This window comes from Gopherus flavomarginatus, chromosome 2 (assembly GCF_025201925.1).
Source record: "Gopherus flavomarginatus isolate rGopFla2 chromosome 2, rGopFla2.mat.asm, whole genome shotgun sequence".
NCBI lineage: Eukaryota > Metazoa > Chordata > Testudines > Testudinidae > Gopherus > Gopherus flavomarginatus.
This window is the reverse complement of record NC_066618.1, coordinates 253105165-253132145: the sequence shown is the minus strand read 5'-3', so window position 1 is coordinate 253132145 and position 26981 is coordinate 253105165. Positions and strand designations below refer to the sequence as shown.

Below are 26981 nucleotides of genomic sequence, written 5' to 3'. Positions count from 1 at the left end.
TTATGGTACTTTAGGGTCTGATCCTTAAGAACTAATGGGACTGCAATGCGACGACTCCTGGTCTTAAGCAGTATAACATTCACTAGTAAATGTTGTGGAATCAGACCCTTAGTTAGGGCTTGATCCTGCCTCCAATATATTGGTGAGTGTTTATTTATGTGAGTAGTCCCATGGAAGCCAAGAAACTACTCACATGATTTAATGCTCACCAGCATGAGAGCAGGTTGCACAATTAGGCCATTTATGATTATTTACTAGATAAGAATAGAATCCAAAAAAGAGTTTTCAAAATTCTTTTTGAATTTCTGGTCACTGTTTCATTTCTACAGTTAATTAATTAGACTGTTTTCCCATTAGTGGAGGTTGAATTTTAATATATTCCACCAAGGGCATGGATTGTAACATAAAGTAAGATTGAAAGAAACAGTGTTGCCTCTAGAATAGTTTGGAAATTCTATCATTTTTAAATTGACTCTAAAATTTCTCCAATTGTTTTTAAATTAATATGTCTTAGAATAACTGTTTTTGATTTTCAGCATGTTTTAATGGCAAAGCTAATTCTTTATGACACATTTTACACCAAATTTCCGAGATGGCCATTTCCTGTTGGATTGTTAATTACTGTTTGTTTTATTTAAGACAGAGGTATTTTAGTGTGTCATTCTGAAGCTCTCTCTGCTTTTTTTTTACTCAGTGCGTACTTGGGCAAACTCCCTCTAAAGTCACTGCGATGTTTAAGTCAGTGGAGGTTTTGCCTGTGAAGACAAAATAAAACCGAATAAGGACCCTAGGATTTGCCCTTTGGTTTCCTTTCTCTTGTAATGATTGAAATATACTTATTCCTTATTCCTTTAATTACAATAACTATGTAATTTACTTGAGTTCTATGGCTCACTCCAACCTTCTGGACCTCCAGCAAAGCTTGCCTATATCTCCAGGACTCTTCTGTTATGTGTCTTCTGTTTATCAAACCATTCTCCCTCTGCCTATAAAGAAACAATCCTTGTTTTCCAAGACCTCTCTTACATGGAGTTTTAAGTTTGAGTTCTCTTTCTATGTACTTTTCCCATTAAATTATCAAATACCTACCTCCTCTTTCTTTACCTACTGTTTTTACACTGATGATTCACAGTTGTATATATCTTTCAGTTTCTTTAATAACTTCTGCATGTTCTCTCTTGTTCCTGGCTTGTCCAAACAAATATATGGCTTTATTTCACTAAAATTCACCTCAATATCTCCAAGGGAAAAGATCCTTTTTATTAGGCAAACAATTATGCTCAAACACAACTTTTTCCTAAATGCAGACCTCCATTTTGTCTTAACTATCTGTATGCCTGTATCATTCTTACTTTAAAATTCGCTTTTCCTCTCACAGCTCCTGTCTCAAATCTTCCTATCTAAACTGCCATAACAACAAAGAAGTTTGCATGTTGCCATTGCCTTTACTTGGATATAGCTGAAGTCATCATCCATGTTTTCATCTCCTTGACTATTCCAACTTCCATCTCTGTGGCCTCCCCAAGTCCCAATTCAACATATTCCAGCATATGTAGAATGCTGTTGCCTACCTTCTCACATCTACAAAGGTAAACACATAAACCTTATCCTCAGGTAATTTCAATTGCTCCTCATCTGAGTGTCCAGTACAAAATTGCCCTTATTCTTTGTAAAAACCCTCAATAAACTTCTTGCAGACTACCTCATGAGCCATACTTTGCATTCTCTGCACTCTTCATCTGTTTATCTCCTGAAGTCTTCTTCTCTTTACAAAAATCACACTGCTGTTGGCACAATTCCTATTTTCTGGAGCAACTTCCTCTGTATTTGTGTCGTCTAAAATGTCCACTTACTTCAGCTCTTGTCGGAAAACAGGTTTTCTCTTCTTTCTGTGGATTCATAATTTATTGCTCCCTCTGATTTAATTTGTTTTTAACTTTGTAATTGCATTATTTGACTTTTCAGTGCATTTTGAGACATAGCGAATATGAAAGAGTCTATATAAAATGAAGTTGCATTATATTGCATGATATTGCTATGGCAATGCTACACTGTAACATTTTCCTCTATTTTCATGATATTACTTAGAATGACGACAAACCTCACCATTTCTCAATTCAGATGTGACACTCACTTCTCCCACCTCCTTTCCTGCTAAGCAACATATAATACATTGGGTTTTTTTCAGATATATAATTAAACAAACACACATGCACAACTTTTCCCTCTGAGTGGAGGAATGGACAGCCCACCACATGACAGATACTCCTCTGTTTTATCAGGTGTCACCGACCTGCAGTAGTGCATGGAAGCTCTCCACTGCCCCACTGTCCAGAAGTGAGTGATTAGGACCGTAACAGAGGAGCTGCAGAGAGCTCCCTGCGCTACTGAAGGGTCAGTGACTCCTCAGTGATCCCTGCACTTGGCTGCGGTCCTGGTGGGGCAGAGCAGAGTCCTGGCCGGGGCTCTCTGCTCTGCACTTTGTGTCACTGGCCCTGTGATAATGCAGGGGGCCCCTTTCACCCCCGCTATTGGGGGAGTGAGTGTGCAAGGCAGAGTAGAGATCCCAGCCAGGACTGTGAGAAGGAAGAGGATGTACCCCCAGCTGTGTGAGAAGCCACCCTGCTGTTGGATGGCTCCTGCCATCTTGATTATCCAAACTCATCCAGATAAAATCCATGTCCCCCATGGTGTTCAGATAATCAGGAGTATACTATACTAGGAAAAGTTTCTAGTGTCTACTAGGCCTAAGACGCCACAGTGCTGGGCATAATATAAGAATTTAAATATCATAGAATAGTTATCAATTCCAATGTGCTGATTAAGCATAACTTCCCTTACCTTACAGCATATTGGTTGCCTAAAATGAAATTTACTAAAAGGTGATATTTGCCCTTTTTGTTTTACAGCGGTGCTAGCAATAGAGGATCCATTGTTTTATACCTCAGCACTTCTAACCTGTTAATAAAGGGGTAAAATATACCCTGCATGCCCAGAAAGGTGATTAAATTACACCATGCTGACAGTAAACTGAGCTATGAAAAAAGGCCTGATATCTGTACTTCCAAGAGAATCCATGCATAACGTCAATTAAGCTGATTATATTGTAGAAGAGCATAGCTAATTAATAAAGAAATAATGTTTCCTCCTTACCACATCTTTTTTTTAAGTCAATTGGTTTCATCTAAAATTTACCTCCATGGTGAAACACTAGTTCTCACTTCTTTAATGATTACCTATCTCAGCAATCCTGAAATAATAAAATATTGGAACATAAATTAAATTTAAAAGTGTTATTCTTAAATTTTACAGATTTTAAATAAGCTAGTAAGTTATGAATTTCAGAGTTCTTAAAACGTTTGCTCAATAAAAGTATTTGTCTATAATGTGTTTTGTTACTCTTGGGTTTGGATCCTGGAAACTTACCCTTTAATTGTTCCTTTCTTTCTCATTTGTAATGAGTTAAAAGAGTTTAACGGAGAAGAAAAGGTAAAAGAATTATAGTCTCTGTCCAATATGGCAACATGGTTGTAAAATAGGAAAATCACAAACAGTGTCTCTGATTTGGGTTTAATCAATTGATTCTGTAACTGTGTAAATCAAGATCCCACTTTATTTGAAAAACAGGTTTTAGGTTACAAAGAGTTACCAAAATGACACTAAAAGAAGCTTAAGCTAAAACTTAACCCAAATCAGTGACAGATTAATGAAGTCACTTGATGAAGAGTGTCTCTGGGGAAATAGTGGCATAAAATGAAATCTGTAATTGACCGGAGGCAATCCATTCATTTCAGTAAGACAAGCAGTGAGACAGGAGAAGCAAAAAAAAAGTATTCAGCTCAGTTTAGCTTTGATTGATGGCAGAACCAACGAGAAGATAAGGTTTTAACAAGTTACTCAGATTGAGCCCTTGTTTAAATTTCACTGTAAGTTAACCTTTTCATATCAAGTATGAATCTAGAATTGGTTGATCACTTATGATGGATTGTTAAGTGGAGATTTTTACCCATTCAGACAAATGTCCCACACTATTATCCTTCTGTGCTTTTCATTTCTATAGACCAGAGTGTCCCAACCCATGCCGTGCAGCTCTCAGAGGAGATCTGTGTTTGGGGTAGCTGTGGGCAGTGTCATGGGAAATCAAATAAAAATATAAGTCTTTAGGGGAAAAATCAATAGATTTAAAATAATTTTAAAAAATGGATACCCCACCTCAGCCCTGTGTAACGGGTTTGTCAAAGCCCTGAGAACTCTAGCTAGTGATCCAGTAAGACCAGTACAGTAGGCCACTAGAGTCCCTGTTAATAAAATATTAAATCTGTATACTGAATTTACCCTAGGTAAAGCAGTATAAACCCCATTAAAAACATCTATTTATTATGTACAACAGACACTACAAGTATCCATGCCCACAGATCATGATACAACGTGTCACTGAGTTGGAACAGTTCTTCTTCGAGTGATTGCTCACATCCATTCCAGTTAGGTGTGCGCGCCGTGCGTGCACGTTTGTCGGAAACTTTTTACCCTAGCAACTCCAGTGGGCCGGCAGGTCGCCCCCTGGAGTGGCGCCGCCATGGCGCTCGATATATACCCTTGCCGGCCCACCCGCTCCTCAGTTCCTTCTTACCGCTGTGTCGGTCGTTGGAACTGTGGAGCGCGGCATAGCTGTCCTCCACGTCCCTAGCTCTCCTTGTTAACTACCGTTATTATTACAGTTGTTAGTTAGTCGTTAAGTATAGTTAGTTAATTAGTTGTAGTGTAAATAGTATTTGTATATAGTTGTTCGCCGGTCTGGGCTGTAGCCCTTCCCGGCACCCGGCACCGGGCTCATGCCTGGTTCGCCGGGCTTTAAGCAGTGTGCGGCCTGTAAAAAGCCTATGCCAACCAGCGACCCCCACGACGCGTGTTTAAAGTGCCTGGGGGAATCGCACAGGTCGGACAAGTGCCGCATTTGCAAGGCTTTTAAGCCCAGGACAAAGAAGGAGAGAGACCAGAGACTCAGGACTCTCCTAATGGAGGCGGCACTTGACCCAGCAGCTTCACAGGCCGTGATCTCGACGCCGGCACCGGATCGCACCGGCACCGGAAAGACTCCCCGGCACCGACCTTCCCCGGCACCGGGTGCAGAAGCGAGACCATCAACGTCTGCTGCTCCAGCCAGGCAGACCCGAATGGAGCGCCCGGCATCGACATCGGCCGCGGCGCTACCGGCACCGTCGACTCCGGGCCCGGTGGGTCCGTCGAGTCCGGTACCGCCAAGCTCCCCCATAAGATCTGGGGTTGAGCTATTGGTCCCATCCACTCCGGAGACCTTCGCCTCGGCACGGGACCTTATCGCCCTGACTGAGTCTACTCAGCCGCCACCCCCGGTACCTCCGGTGCGGGTAGCATCTAGGGGCAAACCCATGATGACGGCACCGTCTCGGGACTCGCGCTCGCGATCGAGGTCCCGACGCCACGGTCGCTCGAGATCCCGCCGCCGCTCGCAGTCCCGGCACCGCTCCCCTCGGCGGTACCGGTCGCACTCGCGGCACCGATCGACCTCCAGACGGTCGCGGTCTGACTCCATCCGTCGATACCGGCACCGTGACTCTAGGAGCCAGTCTCGCCGTCACTCACCGCGCCGGTCGACCTCCCAGCACCGAGCTGGTGGCAGGTCTCGGTCCCGGTCGACCTCCCGGCACCACGTCGGTGGCAGGTCCCGGTCCCGATCCCGGCACCGAAGCAGCGGCCGGTACCGATCCAGATCCCGGCACCGAGACAGAACCCGGTCCCGATCCCGGCGCCGCTATGACTCCCGGTACCGATCCCCGGCACCGAGAAGATCTTCGGTGCCGAACTGCGCAGACGCTTATCAGCCGCGGTCGGCCCCGCCATGGCCTTCTAGACAGCCGTCGGTGTCGTCTCAAGCGGACAGCGTGTATGCACTGGGCACCGACAGGCAGGCGGCATTATTTCAGGACCCTCCGCAACAGGACCAGGGTCCGCAGCAGTGGGGGTTTTGGACACCCTGGGCATACCATCAGGCCCAGGGCCCCCAACAGCTTCCTGCTAGGCCTGCAACGGTGGAGCACAGGGTGCCAGAGGCTTCGTTGTCTCGCCCCCCTCCCTCCCCTGATGGAGAGGAAGGATTGAAGCAGCAAGACCCTGGTCTTGCTCCTGAGACAGAGGCGAGGGCTGAGGGGGACCCCCCACTGGACACTTTCTTGCCAGGGGTCTCCTCATCCTCCTCCCCCGACGAAGCGGTGGCTGGCACTTCCTCCAGTAGCCCTCCTCCGCTAGATCTCAGGGCACACCAAGACCTCCTTAGGCGAGTAGCACAGAATCTGAGCTTGCAAGCCGAGGAGGTCTCTGAGATCGAGGACCCCATCGTCACCATCCTCTCATCTGATGCTTCCACCAGGGTCGCCCTACCCTTCATTAGGACGATCCAGGCCAACGCCAATACAATCTGGCAGTCACTGGCCTCCATTCCCCCTACGGCGAGGGGCGTCGAGAGGAAGTACATGGCCCCCTCCAAGGGCTACGAGTACCTCCACGTCCACCCGACACCGTGTTCCCTGGTGGTGCAGTCGGTAAACGAGAGGGAGCGCCACGGACAGGAAGCTCCAGCCCCCAAATCCAAGGAGGCCAGGCGTATGGACCTCCTCGGCCGCAAGGTCTATTCGGCTGGGGCCCTTCAGCTCAGGGTTTCAAATCAGCAAGCCCTTCTCAGCAGATATGCTTTTAACTCATGGGTGGCAGCGGACAAATTCAAAGAGCTGCTGCCACAGGAGGCCCGCCAAGAATTTGCGGCCATTCTGGACGAGGGCAAGAAGGTTGCACGAACCTCGTTGCAGGCCTCTTTGGACGCTGCAGACTCGGCTGCCCGCACCCTCGCCTCGGGGGTAACGATGCGCCGTATCTCCTGGCTTCAGGTCTCTGGCCTTCCACCGGAGCTCCAATACACCATCCAGGACCTCCCGTTCGAAGGCCAGGGCCTGTTTTCAGAGAAGACAGACCCCAGACTCAAAAGTCTTAAAGACAATCGGGTCATTATGCGCTCCCTTGGGATGCACACGCCGGGAACGCAGCGCAGACCCTTCCGGCCACAGCAGCAACAGCAGCGCAGGCCATACCCCCAGTTCCGCCAACGGCAGGACCTTAATAGGCGCCGTGGCAGGAATGGAAGGCGTAGACATTCGGGGAACCAGGGGGGGCAGAATCAAAGCTCCTCTAAGCCCCCGCCTGGGCCCAAGCCTTCGTTTTGAAGGTGCGCCCGAGGGCGCAGTAACAGTTTTCCCCACGGATCCTTCCCCCCCGTTTTCCAACCGCCTTTCGTTTTTCCTCCCGTCGTGGACCCAAATAACATCGGACCGCTGGGTCTTACGCACGGTGCAGACGGGATACCGCCTGCAGTTTATATCATTTCCTCCTTCCCGCCCCCCTTCCTCGTCCCTCTTCAGGGACCCCTCTCACGAGCAATTCCTTCGACAGGAGGTACAGACGCTCCTCAGCAAAGGAGCTATAGAGGCGGTTCTGGAAAACGAGACAGGCAAGGGGTTTTATTCCCGCTACTTTCTGATCCTCAAGGCCAAGGGAGGCCTCAGGCCTATCCTCGACCTGCGAGAGCTCAACAAATACCTAGTGAAGTTGAAGTTCCGCATGGTACCCTGGGGACCATTATCCCATCCCTGGATCCGGGAGACTGGTACGCCGCCCTCGACATGCAGGACGCTTATTTTCACATTGCCATTTGGCCACACCACAGACGTTTCCTTCGATTCGTGGTGGGCCACCTTCACTACCAATTTGCAGTCCTCCCATTTGGCCTTTCTACGGCTCCGAGGGTATTCACAAAATGCATGGCCGTCGTTGTGGCACATCTTCAGCGCAGTCGTATCCACGTGTTCCCTTACCTAGACGATTGGTTAATTCGGGGCACGTCGGAGCTACAGGTTTGCAGCCACGTCCGCAGGATCACCGGCCTGTTTGCTACCTTGGGCCTCATGATCAACGTAGACAAGTCCACCCTGCTCCCCACGCAGAGGGTGGAGTTCATCGGGGCTGTCCTGGACTCCACCGTGGCCAGGGCTCTTCTGCCGTTACCAAGGTTCCAGGCGTTGTCGGCGATCGTTCAGCGATTGCGGGCAGCCCCCTTAACATCAATACGGACATGTCTAACCCTGTTAGGCCACATGGCAGCATGCACATTTGTGACTGGTTACGCTCGGCTCCGCATGAGGCCCCTCCAGTTGTGGCTCATCGCACATTACCGGCCGGCAAGGCAACCACTAGACATGCTGATCACAATCCCCCAGGGGGTGTTAGATTCTCTCAGCTGGTGGCTAGACCAGTCCGTAGTGTGTGCAGGGCTCCCTTTCCACCCACCCCAGCCCTCGGTGTCCCTAACGACAGATGCCTCAGATCTCGGCTGGGGGGCCCACCTGGGATCCCTGAGAACACAGGGCCTGTGGTCCCCGCAGGAGGTGAAGCTGCACATCAACATGCGGGAGTTGAGAGCGGTCCCCCTTGCTTGTCAAACATTCTGTCACCAGCTTCGGGGTCGTTGTGTCGCGGTGTTTACCGACAACACGACGACCATGTACTATATCAACAAGCAGGGCGGCACCAGATCCTCTCCCCTATGTCACGAGGCGATGCAACTCTGGGACTTTTGTGTAGCCCACTCCATTCACCTCATGGCTTCCTTCCTCCCCGGAGTACGGAACACGCTGGCGGACCGCCTGAGCAGATCCTTCCTCTCACACGAGTGGTCCCTTCGCCCGGACGTCGCCCTCTCGATCTTCCAGAGGTGGGGTTATCCCCGTGTGGACCTCTTCGCGTCCGGGAGGAACAGGAAATGCCAGGCGTTCTGCTCTTTTCAGGGCAGGGAGCCCGGGTCTATAGCGGATGCCTTCCTTATTCCGTGGACGACCCACTTGTACTACGCGTTTCCCCCGTTCCCGCTGGTCCACAGGGTCCTTCTGAAGGTGCGCAGGGACAGGGCTCGCGTGATCATAGTAGCCCCGGCGTGGCCCAGGCAGCATTGGTACCCCATGTTGCTGGACCTTGCCATAGCCAACCCAGTTCCCCTGCCCCTTCACCCGGACCTGATCACCCAGGAGCACGGGACTCTCTGTCACCCGGACCTGCAGTCGCTGCACCTAGCGGCGTGGTTCCTGCATGGCTGACCAGTTCTGAACTGCGCTGCTCCACCCCGGTACGGGAGGTACTCTTGGGCAGCAGGAAGCCTTCCACTAGAGCGACATACTCGGCCAAGTGGAAGCGTTTCTCCTGTTGGTGCGTGGAGAAAGGTCTCCGCCCTATGGAAGTTTCGGTGGCCAATATTTTAGACTATATTTGGTCCCTCAAACAACAGGGCCTGGCAATATCGTCTTTGCGGGTCCACCTGGCAGCTATCTCCACCTTTCACCCGGGTGGGGATGGCCGCTCCGTTTTTTCTCACCCGACGGTGACTAGATTCCTGAAGGGGCTGGAACGTTTGTACCCTAACGTCCGACTCCCTGCTCCAACCTGGGATCTTAACCTGGTGTTGTCTCGGCTCATGGGGCCCCCCTTTGAGCCGTTAGCTACTTGCTCCCTACTCTATCTCTCTTGGAAGACTGCCTTTCTAGTAGCTATCACTTCGGCTAGACGGGTGTCGGAACTCCGGGCTCTCGTGGTAGACCCCCCGTATACAGTCTTCCATAAAGATAAGGTGCGGCTGAGGCCACACCCTGCCTTTCTCCCCAAGGTGGTCTCAGCCTTCCACATCAACCAAGAGATATTCCTCCCGGTTTTTTTCCCGAAACCTCACTCTTCAGGCAGGGAGCAACAGCTCCACTCGCTTGATGTCCGTAGGGCCCTCGCGTTCTACGTGGAGAGGACCAAACCGTTCCGCAAATCCCCCCAGCTTTTCGTGGCAGTAGCGGACCGCATGAAGGGGCTTCCCATTTCCTCGCAGAGGTTATCCTCATGGGTAACGTCCTGTATCAGGACCTGCTATGAGCTGGCCCATGTTCCTACGGGCCGTGTGACTGCACATTCTACCAGGGCGCAGGCGTCGTCGCTGGCTTTCCTCGCCCATGTGCCCATCCAGGAAATCTGTCGGGCAGCGACCTGGTCATCGGTCCACACCTTTGCTTCCCACTACGCCCTGGTCCAGCAGTCAAGAGAGGACGCGGCCTTCGGATCTGCAGTGCTCCATGCCGCGACTTCTCACTCCGACCCCACCGCCTAGGTATGGCTTGGGATTCACCTAACTGGAATGGATGTGAGCAATCACTCGAAGAAGAAAAGACGGTTACTCACCTTTGTAACTGTTGTTCTTCGAGATGTGTTGCTCACATCCATTCCACACCCGCCCTCCTTCCCCACTGTCGGAGTAGCCGGCAAGAAGGAACTGAGGAGCGGGTGGGCCGGCAAGGGTATATATCGAGCGCCATGGCGGCGCCACTCCAGGGGGCGACCTGCCGGCCCACTGGAGTTGCTAGGGTAAAAAGTTTCCGACGAACGTGCACACGCGGCGCGCACACCTAACTGGAATGGATGTGAGCAACACATCTCGAAGAACAACAGTTACAAAGGTGAGTAACCGTCTTTTGTTGTAATAGCTTCACATGCACGCGTTACGGGCATCGTTCAGGCTTTGTTGGGACTCCCTTCTGGGCTTGGGTTGGCTCAGAAAAATGGATGATCATTTAATAAAAAAAACTCAGTGGCAATTGGCATACGGACAGCAGGAAACTATTTTAATGATAGTGAAGGAAGAAAAAAAATTTGCCAAAGTATGATGGCAAATATATGATGTCTGGCTTTATGCTGACTGATTCCAAATTATCAGGTGAGATATGTCCTGAAGAGCTAGTTCCTGAGAGTACGTTGTCCCCAAATTTGCTGCGATATTTAGAAAACAAAAATCTGTCACTTAAGGATGAAGCTGTTCTTTCTTTTCTTTTTTGCGGGGGGTGGGGGGAGAGTGGGGGAAGAAAACCTGAGACCTTTATAAAATCAACAAGATCCAATTACTCAGACTAGCAATGTCAACATGAAAGCCCTTTAGACATGGTATTTGGTATCTGTAGAAATCATATAGCAATAAAAGGTCCGTTCCACTGAAGAAAACCTTATTCTTTCATGGGCAAAAGACATGGATTCAGAAGTTCTAGTGCCCGAAGCAGGTAATAAATAGAAAATAGTGTTTGTGTCAAAAAATAACAACAGCAACAAAACACTGAGTTCCTCCCTATCAGAGACAAGGTGGGTGAGGTAATATCTTTAATTGGACCAACTTTTGCTGGTGAAAGAGACAATTTTTTGAGCTACACAGAGCTCATTTTCACCTGGGTAAGGTACTCAGACAATCACAACTAAGTACAAGGTGGAATAGATTGTTTAGCATAAATAGCACATATTCTGAGAGACTATTCAAGGTGAAATGGGCTGTTAACACCTCTCCAGTTATAGGACAAAAAATGAGGGGTTAGTGCAGGGGTTGGCAACCTTTCAGAAGTGGTGTGCCGAGTTTTCAATTATTCACTCTAATTTAAGGTTCTGCGTGCCAGTAATACATTTTAATGTTTTTATAAGGTCTCTTTCTATAAGTCTATAATATATAACTAAACTATTGTTGTATGTAAAGTAAAATAAAGTTTTAAAAATGTTTAAGAAGCTTCATTTAAAATTAAATTAATATGCAGAGCCCCCCAGACCGGTGGTCAGGACCCAGGCAGTGTGAGTTCCACTGAAAATCAGCTCGGCATGCGTACCCCGGGGTTAGTAGTTTACAGATTGTTGTGATAAGCCATAAATCCAGTGTCTTTATTAAAACCATGATTTTTAGTGTCTAGCAAAGCTATGAATTTAAGCCCCCATGCTCATCTTTTGAAGGCGTTGTGCAGGTTTCTTTTGAGGATGAGGCCTGAGAGATCAGATATTGAATGATGGTTTTGTGAAAAGTGTTTGCCCATGGGTGCCTTTTATTGCTTTTCTGTGTGAGTTCAGTTGAGAGCATAATGATTGTCTTGTTTCACCACATAGTTGTTAATAGGGCATTTACTGACTGGATGAGCTACACCACATGTTCTGATATTCATCTGTAGAACCTATGGATCTTGAAAGGTGTGTTGTGGGGAATGTTGATCATCATACCAGTGGAGATAAGTCTGCAGGTTTTGCATCTGTTGTTATGGCAGGGTCTGGTACCACATATGAGTTCTTGTGACCTGGTCTGCGCAGAGCTTGCTTCTGAGTATGAGCTTGGTAAGCTGGGGAGTTGACTGAAGGCCAGAAGAGGGGGTTTGGGAAAGATTTCTTTCAGCATGTGGTCCCCATTGAGTATGGGTTGTAATTTTTTAATGATACCACTGTGGGTTCTAGTGCTGAGTGCTAGGTAACAACTATGGGTATGCGGTTGGAGGGTTTTTGCCCCCCCCCCCATATTGAAGCAGATTCTGTTGGGGTATTTGGGTGCCCCGTTCCACAATGTCTGAGAACAACTTTCTAAACTGACAAAAAGTGACTATTTAGTAATTTACCTGTTGATCAAAAATTATGGGAACTATGTATTTCCTCATTCTTTCCTCCTGTGGAACCTCTTTCATCAACAAGAAAGCCTCATCCATCACATAGAATTTTGAGTGTGCTTATACTTGTGTCCCTCCTATATGATTAAAGTTACTATTTCAAATCTTCATAGTTATTTCTGATTTAGTTACAGTTACAAAATGTCACCAGTTCAAGGTTAGGATTAGAGGTTTCATAACTCTCTCCCCAGAACACTTCCATTCTGGAAGGAGATTGCCAGGTCTGAACGTTTGGAAAACCCTGCTTTAAGAAGGATCCTCAGCACACTCTGGTGACATACAGTATAGCTGCTTCCCCACTGGTATATCCCTAACCTACTGTTGCTCCTGTATCTGTAAGTTTGATACCTTGTGAATAAGCTTTCTTGTACCTCTATGTGTGTAGTTGTCAACAGTCTCTCTCTTCTAGCAAGGGCAGGTGAGCAGTGGTTTTATACTTATAGCTTGGGTATTTATGGGGCAGTCCTTAGGCCTTATCACTTCTTAATTTGCTATTTCAGTGACGTGTTCAAAATGAAGTCTTTTAAGAGATTATCATTATTTGCATTGCGGTAACACCTAGACTGCAAGGGTTGGGGGCATTGTTGTGCTAATGCAGTGTATTTATATAATGAACTTGTTGCTTCCAACAGGACAACAGTTTTCCCAGTTAGTTTATTTGCCACTATAATACCTATAATGAAGACACATTTTTTCCATGTCCCCTTCTGTTGCATATTTTAAGCAAGATAAGTCTACTCTAGATCTACACCAGTGTAAATGAGATGAAAATCTGCCCCTTTTTAATCAGTCGCGGACACATTTACTATTGTTACATACATTTTAAAATACACAATTATTATAGGAGCTTTCCAAAACAAAGTAGCTATTAAAGAAAACTTCAAAAGACATTGTTATAAACAAATAGTTTATATTTTCTTCATATGCTACATGTTTAAATGTAATTCACCCCCCTGCAAGGCTGTTTTGGAAACTAAGAATGTCTTTTGTTCTAGTGTGTGAAGTGTATGTTGTAGAAGAACCATAAATAATGGACTTGTCTTGAATTTGAAAGGCAGGATTTGGAGAACTATCAGAAGTAACTTGATAGCTAAAGCTTGATGGAAAAGGTGCCTGAGGCTATTTAATCTTTGTGAAAGTGGCATAATACTACAGTGACCTGCACAATTTGTTGTTTAGTAATCAGTGCCAGTCCTGTGTAGAGTAATGGAGTACACAAAAAATGCTGTATTAAGATAACATTAAAGGTCTCACTGAAATCCACTTAGGCTGGACATTTCAAAATTAAACTTTTCATTCTGCACTTAACTTACACCACTGTGCCTAAGGTTTGCAATCTGTATGCCGAGGGAAATTCCGCAGAGAACGGTGTAAATGGAGTGAAAATCTGACTTGCCAGCATTCTGAAGTTTAACTTTAGTATTGTATCATCTACCACCAGATCGATGTGGTTCACTATTCTGCTAACACTATACTTCTTCAAAATGTGCTAGAAAATGTAGTTATCATACAACATATGAATAGAAGTTGCTTCTTAAAACCGGATGTCTTGGGCATTTCAGAAAAATGTTGGAGGTGCTGCTAGAAGCTCCATTATTAAGGTTATGTTAAGATTTCCAGTTAAAGCAGGACTAAAATCTGTTTTTTTAAAAACCCTTTATGATTCTTCAGCAAATTGATACACTAATGGCTTAATCAAAAGCCCCCTGAGGTCAGTGTAAAGCCTCCTCCACTTCACCTCCCCAACTGATTTTAACAGTCCTTGTTTGAGGCCCAGACACCTCAGGAGAATTTAATTTTCTATTAAGGTCTTTTGATCAATAATCTTTAAAGTGTAAAAAGCAAACCTTTTTCACCACATGCAAAGTGCATTTCAGCAGAGTTCTGAAAAATGCTGCATACTCTTACAAAGAAAAACTTCAAAAAAATCCAAATATTAACAACTCTGGAAATTAGTAGTTGAGGGATTCAGTCAGTTCCCCACCATCACATAATTCATCCTCACTCATTATTAGCTCACCTGCCATGCAGCCCGCTCAAAGTTTAAATTTGCTCTCTAAAACTTACCACAACAACAAATTGCTGGGAGATTTTAAATACCACTTCCTGTTCAAGGGATTCACTTCCCATATCTTTAACAATAACATATAGTACAATACTGTTCACTACAAAAATATCTTAATATAGCCTTGATCTTGCAATCAGTTCTGCAAAGGCCTAGGGATCCACTCAGACAGAGCTAATTTCAGAATCAGAGTCTTTGTTAGTTGCTACAAGAAATAGTTGATATGATTAATAAATGCCAGTCAAGATGGTTTTCTGAAAAATAGATCTTGTCAAACAAATCAGATTTCATTCCTTGAGGCGATTACAAATTTGGTTGGTAAAAATAAGTGCATAGCTATAACATACTTAGACTTTTGTAAAGCATTTGACTTACAGATAGCAGTGGGGAACTGGACTGATTTCAAATTGATTAGTTTGGGACTCTGTGTGTGTGTTTATTAATTTTAAATATGTATTTTTGGTAAAGATTCCATTGTAGCCAGGGGTGAAAGTAATGTTAAATTATGACCGGTACGGAGGCCGGCTTTGGCCCCCCAGAAGGGGAGGGGCCTCAGGCAGAAGGGGGGAGGGTCAGCCTCCCGCAGCCAGTCCATCTGCATTGCCTGGCCTCTGCCACCTGGGGCTCTGGTGGCACTTTAAAAGCATCCGGGGCTCTGGCTTCTGCCACGGAGGCAGCGGCCGGAAGCCCCGGGCCCTTTTAAATCACCGACCCTGGGCAATTGTCCCTTTTGCCTGCCCCCATCGGTGGCGGCCCGGGGGGGAGCAAAAGAGGCAATGATGTTAAAGCACTGCCACGGCAGTGGTTTAACGTAGGCTGTGTATGGGGCAGTACTGGCTTCTTACTGGTATACTGTACCGTCCCTGATTGTAGCATACTTTCCACCATCACTCATTTTAATCAATATTGTTTGCGAATTCTGCACATTTCTCATGGAAATTAAGATGGAGTACTTGCTTTTGATGAAATAGCTTAGAACTAATGGTCTTGTAACAGTACGGATCCCTGAAGTAGTTCAAACTTTTCTGTCAAACGATTCTTCCCGTGGACTATTTAATTTAACAGAAGGTCACTGTGTGCTTAATAAGACAGCAAAAGGACATCTTAACCTGTAATGAAATGGAAAAAAAAATGTTTCTAATTAGGAATTAGTTGTATAGTTCTGAATGTAGCAAGAATTGTTTTTAGGGCCTTTTAAGTTCTGGTTGGTGGGCACAGTATGGTAATATTCTGTTGTTAATTCTAACCACTAAGAAATTAAAATCTCATTTAAACTGGGAACATTTGCAGTTTTTGATCAGAATGACATGCAGTCCTTTGGCTGAGCTTGATTCTAATTGTGTTCCAAGAGATAAATGGCCAATGGTTGATTAATCCAGTTACCCCACTGTTAAGCATTTTTTTCTTCATAAAATATTTTTAATGATCTTAGAATAAGAATTCTGTACCGCTGAGAATCAAATAACTAACCCATAATGAGATCTAGCATAAAAGACTGCACAGATTAATGCAGTAATTTCTCACCTATTTATTTAAAGCTATTTTTCTCTGAGGATAAAATGCCTTACCCACACTGTATATATCCGTGCCTGCAGTAATCAGAGTAAAATGAACATGAGTTTTGTCACTGAGCACTCTGTCAGATTAATTTGTTTGTTTGTTTGTTTGTTTCAGCATAAAGAACGTCACTCCAAAAGTAGGTGATGCCGAAACCCGCAAAGCCATTCGCCGTGCCTTTGATGTGTGGCAAAATGTAACTCCTCTGACATTTGAAGAAGTTCCTTACATTGAATTAGAAAATGGCAAGAGGGATGTGGATATTACAATCATTTTTGCATCAGGTTTTCATGGAGACAGTTCTCCCTTTGACGGGGAGGGAGGATTTTTGGCCCATGCTTACTTCCCTGGGCCAGGAATTGGGGGAGACACTCATTTTGACTCAGACGAGCCATGGACTTTGGGAAATCCTAATCATGATGGTAAGAACAGATTTCAGTTTAAAAATAGTGAATTCAAGTGTGGTGTGCATTTCCACAGTCAGAAAACAATTTCCATACTATCCTGGGGCTCCAAAGGACCTGTTGGTGTTTCACTAATTCCACATTAGTGTGGAAATGTGTCAATCAATATGTGGTCTGTTAGGGATCTTCAACATGAAACAATTTTTTTGTAAATGTAAGTTACATAATTGTTGTTTCTCTTTGGAGATAGATTAAATTCCTTGTAGGAGCTACTGAGTTCATCCAACCATTGAATTATTTATGTAATGTACCCTTTGTTTGCATTTTCTTTACCATAGTATCTTTAATTTGGTTGAGGAAAAATTTAACATTTATTAGCAGGGATATTATGACACAAAAACATCAGTTAACAACAGTGACCAATAGCTAATTAGGCCCTACAACCTGATCTGCTATTTTTTGCCATGATGATGCCATGGCTTGGTGCAAAATCAACCCTTGATTTGCCATTTCAGGAATATAGTTCATTTATCCCAGTGTCTGCAGATCCATTGAAACTGGCAGTGCTTGAATACTTCATAAGCAGCTGATAACCATTTAATACTGCCTGATTAGTTGAGATGACTCATCAAATTAAGCTTTGTTAGTTTATTATAAGATTTAGTTAATTGGATTAGTAAACCAGCTTCTTTCAGGAGGCCTGGGTTAAAGTTGGCCACAGGTTATTAAGATAATGAATTTGGTTGTCTTCAACAGGACCTCTATTACTCATGAGGGAGGAATTGGACAAAGTATCTTTAGAAATCTTTATTTTGTCTGCAGAAAAAATTAAATATCTGCTGAATTGATGTGATAGATCCATTAACCTGAGAAGAAAAAATTAAAATCAGCAATTAAGAACACACACATAATGCTGCTCAGTTTGATGGAGATTTCTGGCTTTAATTTTTTTTCCTCAGGGATTTTCCAAGTTAGAGCCTCAGTTTATTGTTAAACACCATTTTTACTTAGGTTCTAGCAGCAAGGCTTTAAGTTAATATTTTATTACTATGAATATAGGGTATGGTAACACTTCTAATGGTACAGTTCTTTCAGTGTAGGAGGCTCAATGAGACAGCAATGCATCTATCTAGACAGTGAAGTCCTTAACTAACAGAATGTCTACCAGAATCTTCATTTATATGTTGAATGAAAGCATAAATTCTTGACAATGCAGTAAAATCTGTGGGATTGTATTGCTTGTATTTTACCCCTTTTATAAATTAAAATCTCTGCTCAGAACAGACAGAGTTCAGTTAGGTGGAGTTAATAGTAAAGCTATTGCAGATTTGAATTAAAATACTGATATACCAATGGTTCTCACCCAGGGGTCCGAGGCCCCCTGGGAGGCCATGAGCAGATTTCAGGGGGTCCGTCAAGCATGGCTGGTATCAGGTCCAGGGCAGAAAGCCAAAGCCCCACCACATGGGACTGCAGCCAGGGCCCCTGAGCTCCTCCACCAGGAACTGAAGCCTGAGAAACTTAGCTTTGTGGCTCCTTGGCATGGAGCCTCAGGCAACTGCCTTGCTTGCTACCCCCTAATGGCAGCCTTGACTTTTATATGCAGAAAAACAGTTGCTATGGCACAGGTGGGCCATGGAGTTTTTATAGCACGTCGTGGGGGCCTCAAAAAGAAAAAAAAGTAGAGAATCCCTGGTATATATATCTCCTGTTGTGTGCTTCCTTTTAGTCATCAGTTTAGGCCCCCAATAGAATCTGAGGATTGATATGCACTTGAAAGTTATTTTGGATTAAAGCAAAATGTGAATTTTAAGAGCAATTGCTGTGCCTGTAAAGTTTAATCCCATCAGGAAAAGACACTCTTATTCTTGAATAAGAATATCCACTTGAGGTCTGTTGCTGAATGACTGTTGTGGGATAGCAGTTGTGGTTAATAACATCCCTATGTAGACAAATTCTAATACTTTTTAAGAGATACATTTCAGTAAGGAGAAAAAAGTGGGAGAGGACTGGAGAGCAAAGGGTTAGCAGAAGTGTTTAAATATTATCCCTAAAAAGAAGTTTCTTATACAAATTAATACTTTGACCACTTAGAGGGGAAGATCTTGGCATCTGTATCAAGGGTAAACAATTATACCTGGTAAGTATCACTGAAAATTAATATACTTATTATATTATCCATTCACAATTTGCATTTTCTACAGTTAATATCCGGTGTGCTTTTGTGTATCCATTTATATTTAAGGAGGGGATATTCATCTTAAAATGGAACATGCTGTCAGGAACAAAACTGGCTGGTGACATTAACCAGGATTCCACAATATTGTGAGAAATGAAAGAGACAATTTTCTTAGAAAAATAAGAATGCTTCCAAATTTTGGGGACTGCTGGATTGGTTGTTGAGGGTGATGTATAATGAAGTCTGAATACCTTGCCAGGACTCAGTGTCAGTGCGCTGAAAGGCAGAGGGGTGCAAAGCATATTCTGGTGTTGAACCACAATTTATTCCTATAGATAGCCTTTATATTTTTAAGGTTCACTGCTTATATAGTAGTTCCTATATCATGTAGTAGAGTCATTATCTAGTATAGTCTATATCATTTAAAAATCTAGTAAAAGAGCAGGGAACTTCAGTGACAGATATTAAAAGAAAATCTACCCCCAAAATGCTGCAAGTATTACTTAGCTAAATTAGTTTTTCTCTCTCTCCTGTTCTACTGCTCTAGAGTGGTTTGGAAAAAAAACAGAACAGCTTGGTTATTTAGCAAAAATGCTAATCAGGGACCCTCTTGATAAGAACCAGGCTCATTTTCCACAGTATATTGCACTGCTAATGAAGGCAATTTGAATTCTGTCTACCTCAAAAGAGATAAACAACTTCTTGGAGTGCTTGTAAAACCTTAATACATTGTTATCCTGTTTTCGATAAATTTTGTTTGGATTACCCTTACTTTTGAAGCTCTTGAGTTAATGCAAAAACAACAAGAAAAATCAAGTTTTGTTAGAAACCAAAACCTGACCTGAAGGAAACATGTACAAATTAGTTTTTTGCACCAGCACTCTGTGGTTATATTCTGATGTTACTTCATACTGATTGTCACAATCATGTTTTTTTTCCCTTTAATGTCCTGGTGTTCTGAGTTTTCTCATTATGCTCGCTTTGTATGGGTTTATTAATGTCACGGGCTGAAATGACACATCCAAAGGAATATGACATCCCTGTATTTTAGTGCTGCTTATCTCCATTCTTACCACAGTGGTATATTGCTATGGACCACAAAGCTATCAAGCTGCACATGTTGTGTGAAGAACTGCACTCTCAACCCTCACCACACCTGCATTCTGAAGAAAGAATAGGAGAGACTCATGGAGCAAATGGGCTTTCCACTTAGACAAAGTCCTCCTCTCTCACAACTCACCAGTAGCTGTGTCTCTAAAGCCATTTGTTTCTATGGAGCAATGCATTTGTGGAACAGATGGTTAAGGGAGAGGAATGGGAGCAAAAGCAGAGTGTGTGTGTATGTGTGTGTGTAGAACCAAGGGGAGAGGGCAGGGAAAGTCCAGGGTAGAGAGATGAAGGTCTGTGTATTTTATACATTGAACTGTATCCTTCTCCACCCATCCTTCATATGTCACTTGTTATTTTAGGCCTCCATTCTTCCAGTTGTTCCTTGTGAGTGGGCCCTTTCATATGGGTGCCCCATTTACTTCTGGTGTCTCTCTGTAAAGTACCTGATCATGGCCTTAGGTTTCTGTAAGTTCTCTGGGCTGAGGACAGCGACTCCATATACATCTATTCCACACCTAGTAATAAGGCCCTAATCCTAATTAAACAGATGCTTTATTTAAATCTGTTTTAAAAAAAGAAATATGGATTTTTCAAGCCATCAGCTGGTGAGAGATGGATCATTTTTATTTCATGCCATTTAGAAGCTATCTATCACCTCATTTTCCTAATAGAAAGTTTAGATACAGGACAACGGGTCCAAACCCAGAAAAAGACCTTTTCCAGAGTGTGGCACTGTTAGGGAAATATGGTATCATCAAAATCCCCAACAAGAGCCCATCTCAGAGAATTCATCTAATTATACAAATATCAGACTGCAGTCCTGAAATTTAAAGTCACAAGACCAGAAAAAGATCTGCCTTTAAAACTGGATGTTCCTGGTGCTGTCAGAAAAATCCTCTACTGTGCACTGCTACCCATATTTATAGATTCATAGAAATATAGGGCTGGAAGGGACCCCAAGAGGTCACCTACCCTAATGTGAGGCAGGAACAAGTAAACCTAGACCACGACTGACAGATTGTTTGTCCAACTTGTTCTTAAAAGCCTCCAATGACAGGGATTCCACAACCTCCCTAGGAGGCCTGTACCAGAGCTTAACTATCCTTACAATTAGAAAGTCTTTTTTCCTAACATCTAACCTAAATCTCCCTAATTGCCAATTAAGCCAGTTACTTCTTGTCCCCCTTCAGTGGACATGGAGAACAACGGAGAATTGATCACTATCCTCTTTAACAGCCCTTAATATATTTGAAGACTGTTATCAGGCTTCACATTGAAACTGAAGATCACATATTTCTTGTTGGATTTCTTGTTTCTTGTCAAGTCTCTCCAGCAAAACGTCTTCATCTGGTCACTGTTCAGTCCATAGATTGGATTTTTTTGATGCACTGTGAGCGACAATAAATCAACACTGCTGAGATGGCAGGAGATAGTAGAGCAAATTTTGTAGTAGCTCTGCTGTACTCAAGAGACACAAAGCCTCCTCTTCCTTCTGCACCTCTGTAGTGCACTATTCTATGATATTCCAATACACTGGTAAGGTCATACAAAACAATTGCTATGCCTGAGACACAGGAGATTTCATGTCCTTAAGATATGGAAGAGTTAAGTTCTGTTCACCTACACTGTGCTGTCTTTGTAAGTGAGGGGCAGATGATCTTTATAAATCTGTGCCAAACATTTACTTAAAATTCTGAACTTGTCCCTCTTGTAAGTTTACAAATAGCAAAATAAATTTAAAAAAAGAAGAGTGCATTTATGCAATGGCACAACTTAGGACAGAGACCCACCTCTCAACTTTACCCAGTTAAGAGAATATAATACATTGGCCAAAGTAGTACTGAGAGTGCAAGTAGCTCAGTCTTTCTCTAGACCAGGGATAGGCAACCTATGGCACGTGTGCCAAAGGCGGCACGTGAGCTGATTTTCAGTGGCACTCATACTGCCCGGGTCCTGGCCACCAGTCCGGGGGCTCCGCATTTTAATTCAATTTTAAATGAAGCTTCTTAAACATTTTAAAAACCTTATTTACTTTACATACAACAATAGTTTAGTTCAGGGGTCAGCAACCTGTGACATGCGGCTCGCCAGGATAAGCACCCTGGCGGGCCAGGCCAGTTTGTTTACCTGCTGCATCAGCAGATTCGGCAGACCGCGGCTCCCACTGGCCGCAGTTCACCATCCCAGGCCAATGAGGGCGGCAGGAAGCTCGCTCGCAACTCTTCCCGCCACCCCCATTAGCCTGGGATGGCAAACCATGGCCAGTGGGAACCGCAGTTGGCTGAACCTGCTGACACAGCGGGTAAACAGACTGGCCCAGGCGAGCCGCATGCCACAGGTTGCCAACTTCAGGTTTAGTTATATGTGATAGACTTAGAGAAAGAGACCTTCTAAAAAGGTTAAAATGTATTACTGGAATGTGAAACCTTAAATTAGAGTGAATAAATGAAGACTCGGCACACCACTTTTGAAAGGTTGCCGACCCCTGCTCTAGACACACACACACACACACGCACTTGTAATAATGCAAATATTTTAAAATATTTCCATTAATCATCTCCAGCTATTATTTGCAATGGTCACTATGCTTGATTTCACTATCTAGGGCCCACAGTGACAAAAAGTCATTTAAAGGGAGAGGGATGTAGTGGTCCAAGAACTGTTAAGTGCAACCCAGAATATGGGAGATGCTGGAGTGGTGGTTGGGTCAGGAACATAACCAGGACATACAAGAAATACATTGATTCAGCACATATTGTAGGTAGCCTCTTCTGGTGGGGCTTTCATGGAAAGCCCAACATATAATTAACGCTTCCATACCTTATAGAGCCTTCAGGGCTAGGGGGTTGTAGTTAGAGGCAGAATTCCTTGACTCCATTCTAATTTGAAAAGAGACAGAGACAAATACTTAGTGGATTGTGGACTTTTTGTCCTTTCAAAGAAGAAAGACAGGAGGGTCTGAACTAACTGTTCTAGAGTTACAGAAGCTCTTAGGGACCAGCTCCATTTGTTTAGGAATCTGTGGGGTTGAATCACCACAATTCTCTTGATAACCTTCAATGACTACTTGCTGGATCAAGTTCCTGTAGCTTCCTAATATTCTCTGGCACCCCTTCTAACCCGTCAAAGGCAGATTCTAACTACTGAGTTCTATCTGAAGCTTCATCTTGGTAGATGGTGACAGGGAAAGGAAGACAAATTTTGATAAATCTTGGCAGTTTTTGGTTGCTGCTGCCTGTCTGTTGGAGGAAAGAGAAACTATTGCCATCAGTCTGTCTTGATGACTAAGATTCAGAAATAGCAGTTATAGGTAACAGATTCTGTGTATTTAAAATCATGGCCAAAAATGAATTTGAAGTATTCTTGACAGTTAACAGTGTGTCGGTTCCTCTTCCTTACTATTCCCTTGCATCTTTTTCTCATTTTTTTCCATCTATCTCTTTTCTACCTTGATTGCATGTTTTATTGTAAACATAATTCCTATTAAATAGGACAAGTTCTTAGGTAAAATCCTAAAGATGAGTGTAAGCTAAAGAGAGATGAAGATGTTTATAGATCAGGACATCACGGATAAAGATTTACACATCATGAAACTTTTAATAAAGAAGCAAATTAGAAATGCCTTTCTGGATACAGTCTCATCACTAATTCACATTATCTTACATTTTCTGCCTTTTTAATTTATAGCTTTCCTCTCTTCACCAATGTGAATAAAAGCCTCTAACTTTCAAACATAGGCTTTGTCTATACTAAAAAAGTTGCACTGGTTTAACTAAGTTGATCTCAAATTGATCTAGTTGCACTGGTTCATGTCCCTAATGTAGGCACTTAAACCATTTTAAACCTTTGTTGAAATCAGCTTAGTTTGCTTTGGTAAATTACCTAATTTATTTAAACTAATTTAAGTGCATACACCTTACAGATGTGCACCAGTTTAACGAGTTCAATTTTAAATTGATCTAGTCACCCAAGGGTAGCTTTTTAATATAAACAAGGCCTTAGAAACCTTGCTCTGGGAAAACAGGGAAACTTTCCCTTCCTGTACTTTGTAATCTGAGCAGTGTTAGACAACAAGGTATAGTATTAAAATGTCAGTTGCTGCCTGGAGACCTGTCTACATTAGCACTCCTCAAATCTGTGTTTAGATCTATATAGTGGGTCTCAGCTCTCTTAGTCTAGTCTCCCAATATGCAGTTCACATCTGTGAAAAAACAGAATCTTGGAGTCAAAGTTGAATATGTGGATCTGTGGAAAATATTTTTGCCCTATTGCAGATTCACCAGTACCATGACTGCAGTATAATGAAGCTCTGCAGAAGTCAGTTCATCCTTCAAGATACAGCTAGGATTCTGAGAAGTAAGGACAGTGAAAACTTTTAAAATAGTAACAGAAGATAAGCAATAGATGTTTTGCTAACTGTTTGCATTGAAATCCAAGGAAAATATGTTCTCAATGGGCTTGCATTAGAAGAGAACATTTGCAGTCTATATGTACATAAAGTTTGTCCTATGGGAAAACCTTCGCAAGGATTAGGTTATTCCTAGTTAACTATTTAGTTCCCTGAAAAATTATTGATCTTTTGCAAACTATTAGCAACAAAAATGAGTTGCCTATGCACATGGTTTGTAGATTCCCAAGAAAAGGCTTTTCAGACATGATGTAAATACAATGTCAAGTGAAACATACTTAGAATCTATTCAGTACATAGACTGCACTCACTCTGTTTGCCCTGGATAGTTTTCCAGGAGCCAAGTGAAATTGATGAAAATCCTGATCTCTGAACTGCAGGGATCAACTTCTAGTAAATTTTCTTTGCTGCCAGCATAGCTGACACAGTGGAGCAGATATGTGCTGCTGGAAACACAAACTAGTGGAGTTGAAAAAGAAGTCTCTTGAGGGGGCTTTCTGTCTCAGTAATGTTCATGTCATGTGCAGTGTTCAGTTATAATAAGAGCCAGGACCTCAGATTAAAAGATGCTCTAAATTACGATATCTGCATTCCTGCCATTTCATATAGCGTGCTGCTCTTACTTAATTGGTGCTTTTCTATATAGGTATTTGTACCATGCTTAGAAGCATAGTATCTGAGGATCTCCCAGCAATGCGTTAAGCTATGTGACTAACATCTGTCAAGAGTTTGTTCTCTCATCCTCTCCCCAGAGGGAGAAGTGTGTGCAGTGGAGTGCTTTGCTTTGGGTTTTTGTTTTTATTATATACATAAATGCACCTTGCAATATATTTGTTAGAAAAGGCAAGGTCAAAAAAATGTGCCGTACACTTAGAGCAGAAGGTGTACTTGGTGTAATACTAGACTATTGATGATACTGTACAAATGTGAAAAACACAAACTGGCTAAGTATTACAGTAATGCCATTTGATGATGATGATGATGATGATCCCAAGCTAATATTTCAAAGGGCTGCTTACTAACAGAAAAATGACTTTGGAAGTTGCAGATGAAATGAGAGAGTTACTAGTTCTTTTCTCTTCATACCTTTTCCCAAAAATTCACCTCTTCGTATCCTGCAGATAGTCACTATCCAATTCCTTCAAAGTTTTAACTCCTTCATGCCATGAGACAATATTTTCTATTGCTAAAATTCATTTTTGGCAATAGATGCACCCATAAGACCTGCATGACAGAAATGAAAATGCAAATCAGTCTCTCACACAGCAACTATAATTTCTGCTGATGCACCCTCATAGAGTAATCTATCCACAAGGCTCCTGAGTCTCCCCTTGACTGGATTTTCCAACACATTGCGAACACAGCCCCCATTTATTCACTACCTTCAGATCTAGGTTGAAAGGGTGACTCTGAAGTGTTCAGTGTCTGCTGCATAAAATTCCTCCTTGAGAGTATTACCACTGGGATATAAAGCTATGCTTGAGAACAGAAACACCACTTCAGCCATTCAAGCAATGGAAAACTTGTTAAAAAAATCAAGCTGGTTGGTTTGTGAGGACTCAGTCATTAGGCATAGGTCTGTGCAGTCAGAAGAGGATCTGTCTGCTAGACTCTATTTACTATCAGGAAGCCAGACGATGGAAAATATTAAGAGTTGGCAAAGTATGAGCTCATTTTTATTGATTTTTTTTCTTTCAAGGACCACTCTTCCAGCTTTGAGAAAAGTGCTTTTGTTTACATGTCATTAAAAAAAATCTGTTAAACACCAGCAGCCAGCGAAGGCAGAGTCTTATGGATGTATTTTACACAGTATTCCAGATGTTTAGTTAGTTGGCTGCTTTTAATGTATCCCAGAGTCTCTCAATGTGCAACATCATACGTCTTGCTCCCTTCTTGGTCTAAAATGGAACATGTCAGGAATTAGATGGAATTTGTGATAATATAATTAAAGCAATAAAAAGGTAAAGTGCTAAGGTCATTTCACACTAAGCATTTAGCCTTTTTAGCAGCCAGGTGGTATTAGTGCTGATGCTTAATTGCCAAACAGAGATTGTTACTATCAGGGCAATGCACTGGAAAGGTAGAGAGACTTGACCCAACACTCTGAATGTTCTTTCTATTCTCTGTGGGCAGATAGCATAATTTTTCCAAATACTTCTTTGTCCCATAATTGGAGGTACGATAGGGAAGACGAGACTTCACCACCCTGCCTTGTCAAACTCTGTATTTTATTTAATCATATGCTAATATCTAGAAAAGTGAAGAAAATTATTTGGAATGTTTGGTAAATCAGATTTTTGATTGAATCCAACCACGTTTCTATCATTTGTTTGCTTTTCTCCAAAAATGAGTGTGACTCATTTTTGCTTGAAAAAGCATTGGGGAAGGGGATGCAAATAAGACTGTTTTGAATGAATGAGCATATGTGACGTAAACAAGTATTTTCATGAATATATTCATGAGCTTTTGTTGCCCTATACATACCCACAATTACTGTGTGAGAATGTAACAAGAAAAAATGGAATGTAAAATCTACTATATGCTGTTGTCATCAGCATGGCCTCTGAGCAGACTGAGCAGCCCCCATATTGATCTCTGGCTAGATCATTAAGCTGGTCTGCATGGAGAGGACAATCTACTATACTGCCTGCAAATAAAGCCAGCTTGTATCATACTTCTCCCTAAGTCA

At 43.3% G+C, this 26981-nt stretch overlaps 1 protein-coding gene across 1 annotated transcript in view; it reads left to right on the top strand.

Annotated features, from left to right (window-relative positions):
- Positions 1 to 26981, top strand: part of MMP16 (matrix metallopeptidase 16) — a 242549-nt gene that overhangs the window by 134473 nt on the left and 81095 nt on the right. The window contains exon 4 of the mRNA XM_050940940.1: positions 16309 to 16613. Within this exon, the coding sequence (XP_050796897.1) occupies positions 16309 to 16613 (305 nt within the window). The remainder of the gene's footprint in view (positions 1 to 16308; positions 16614 to 26981) is intronic.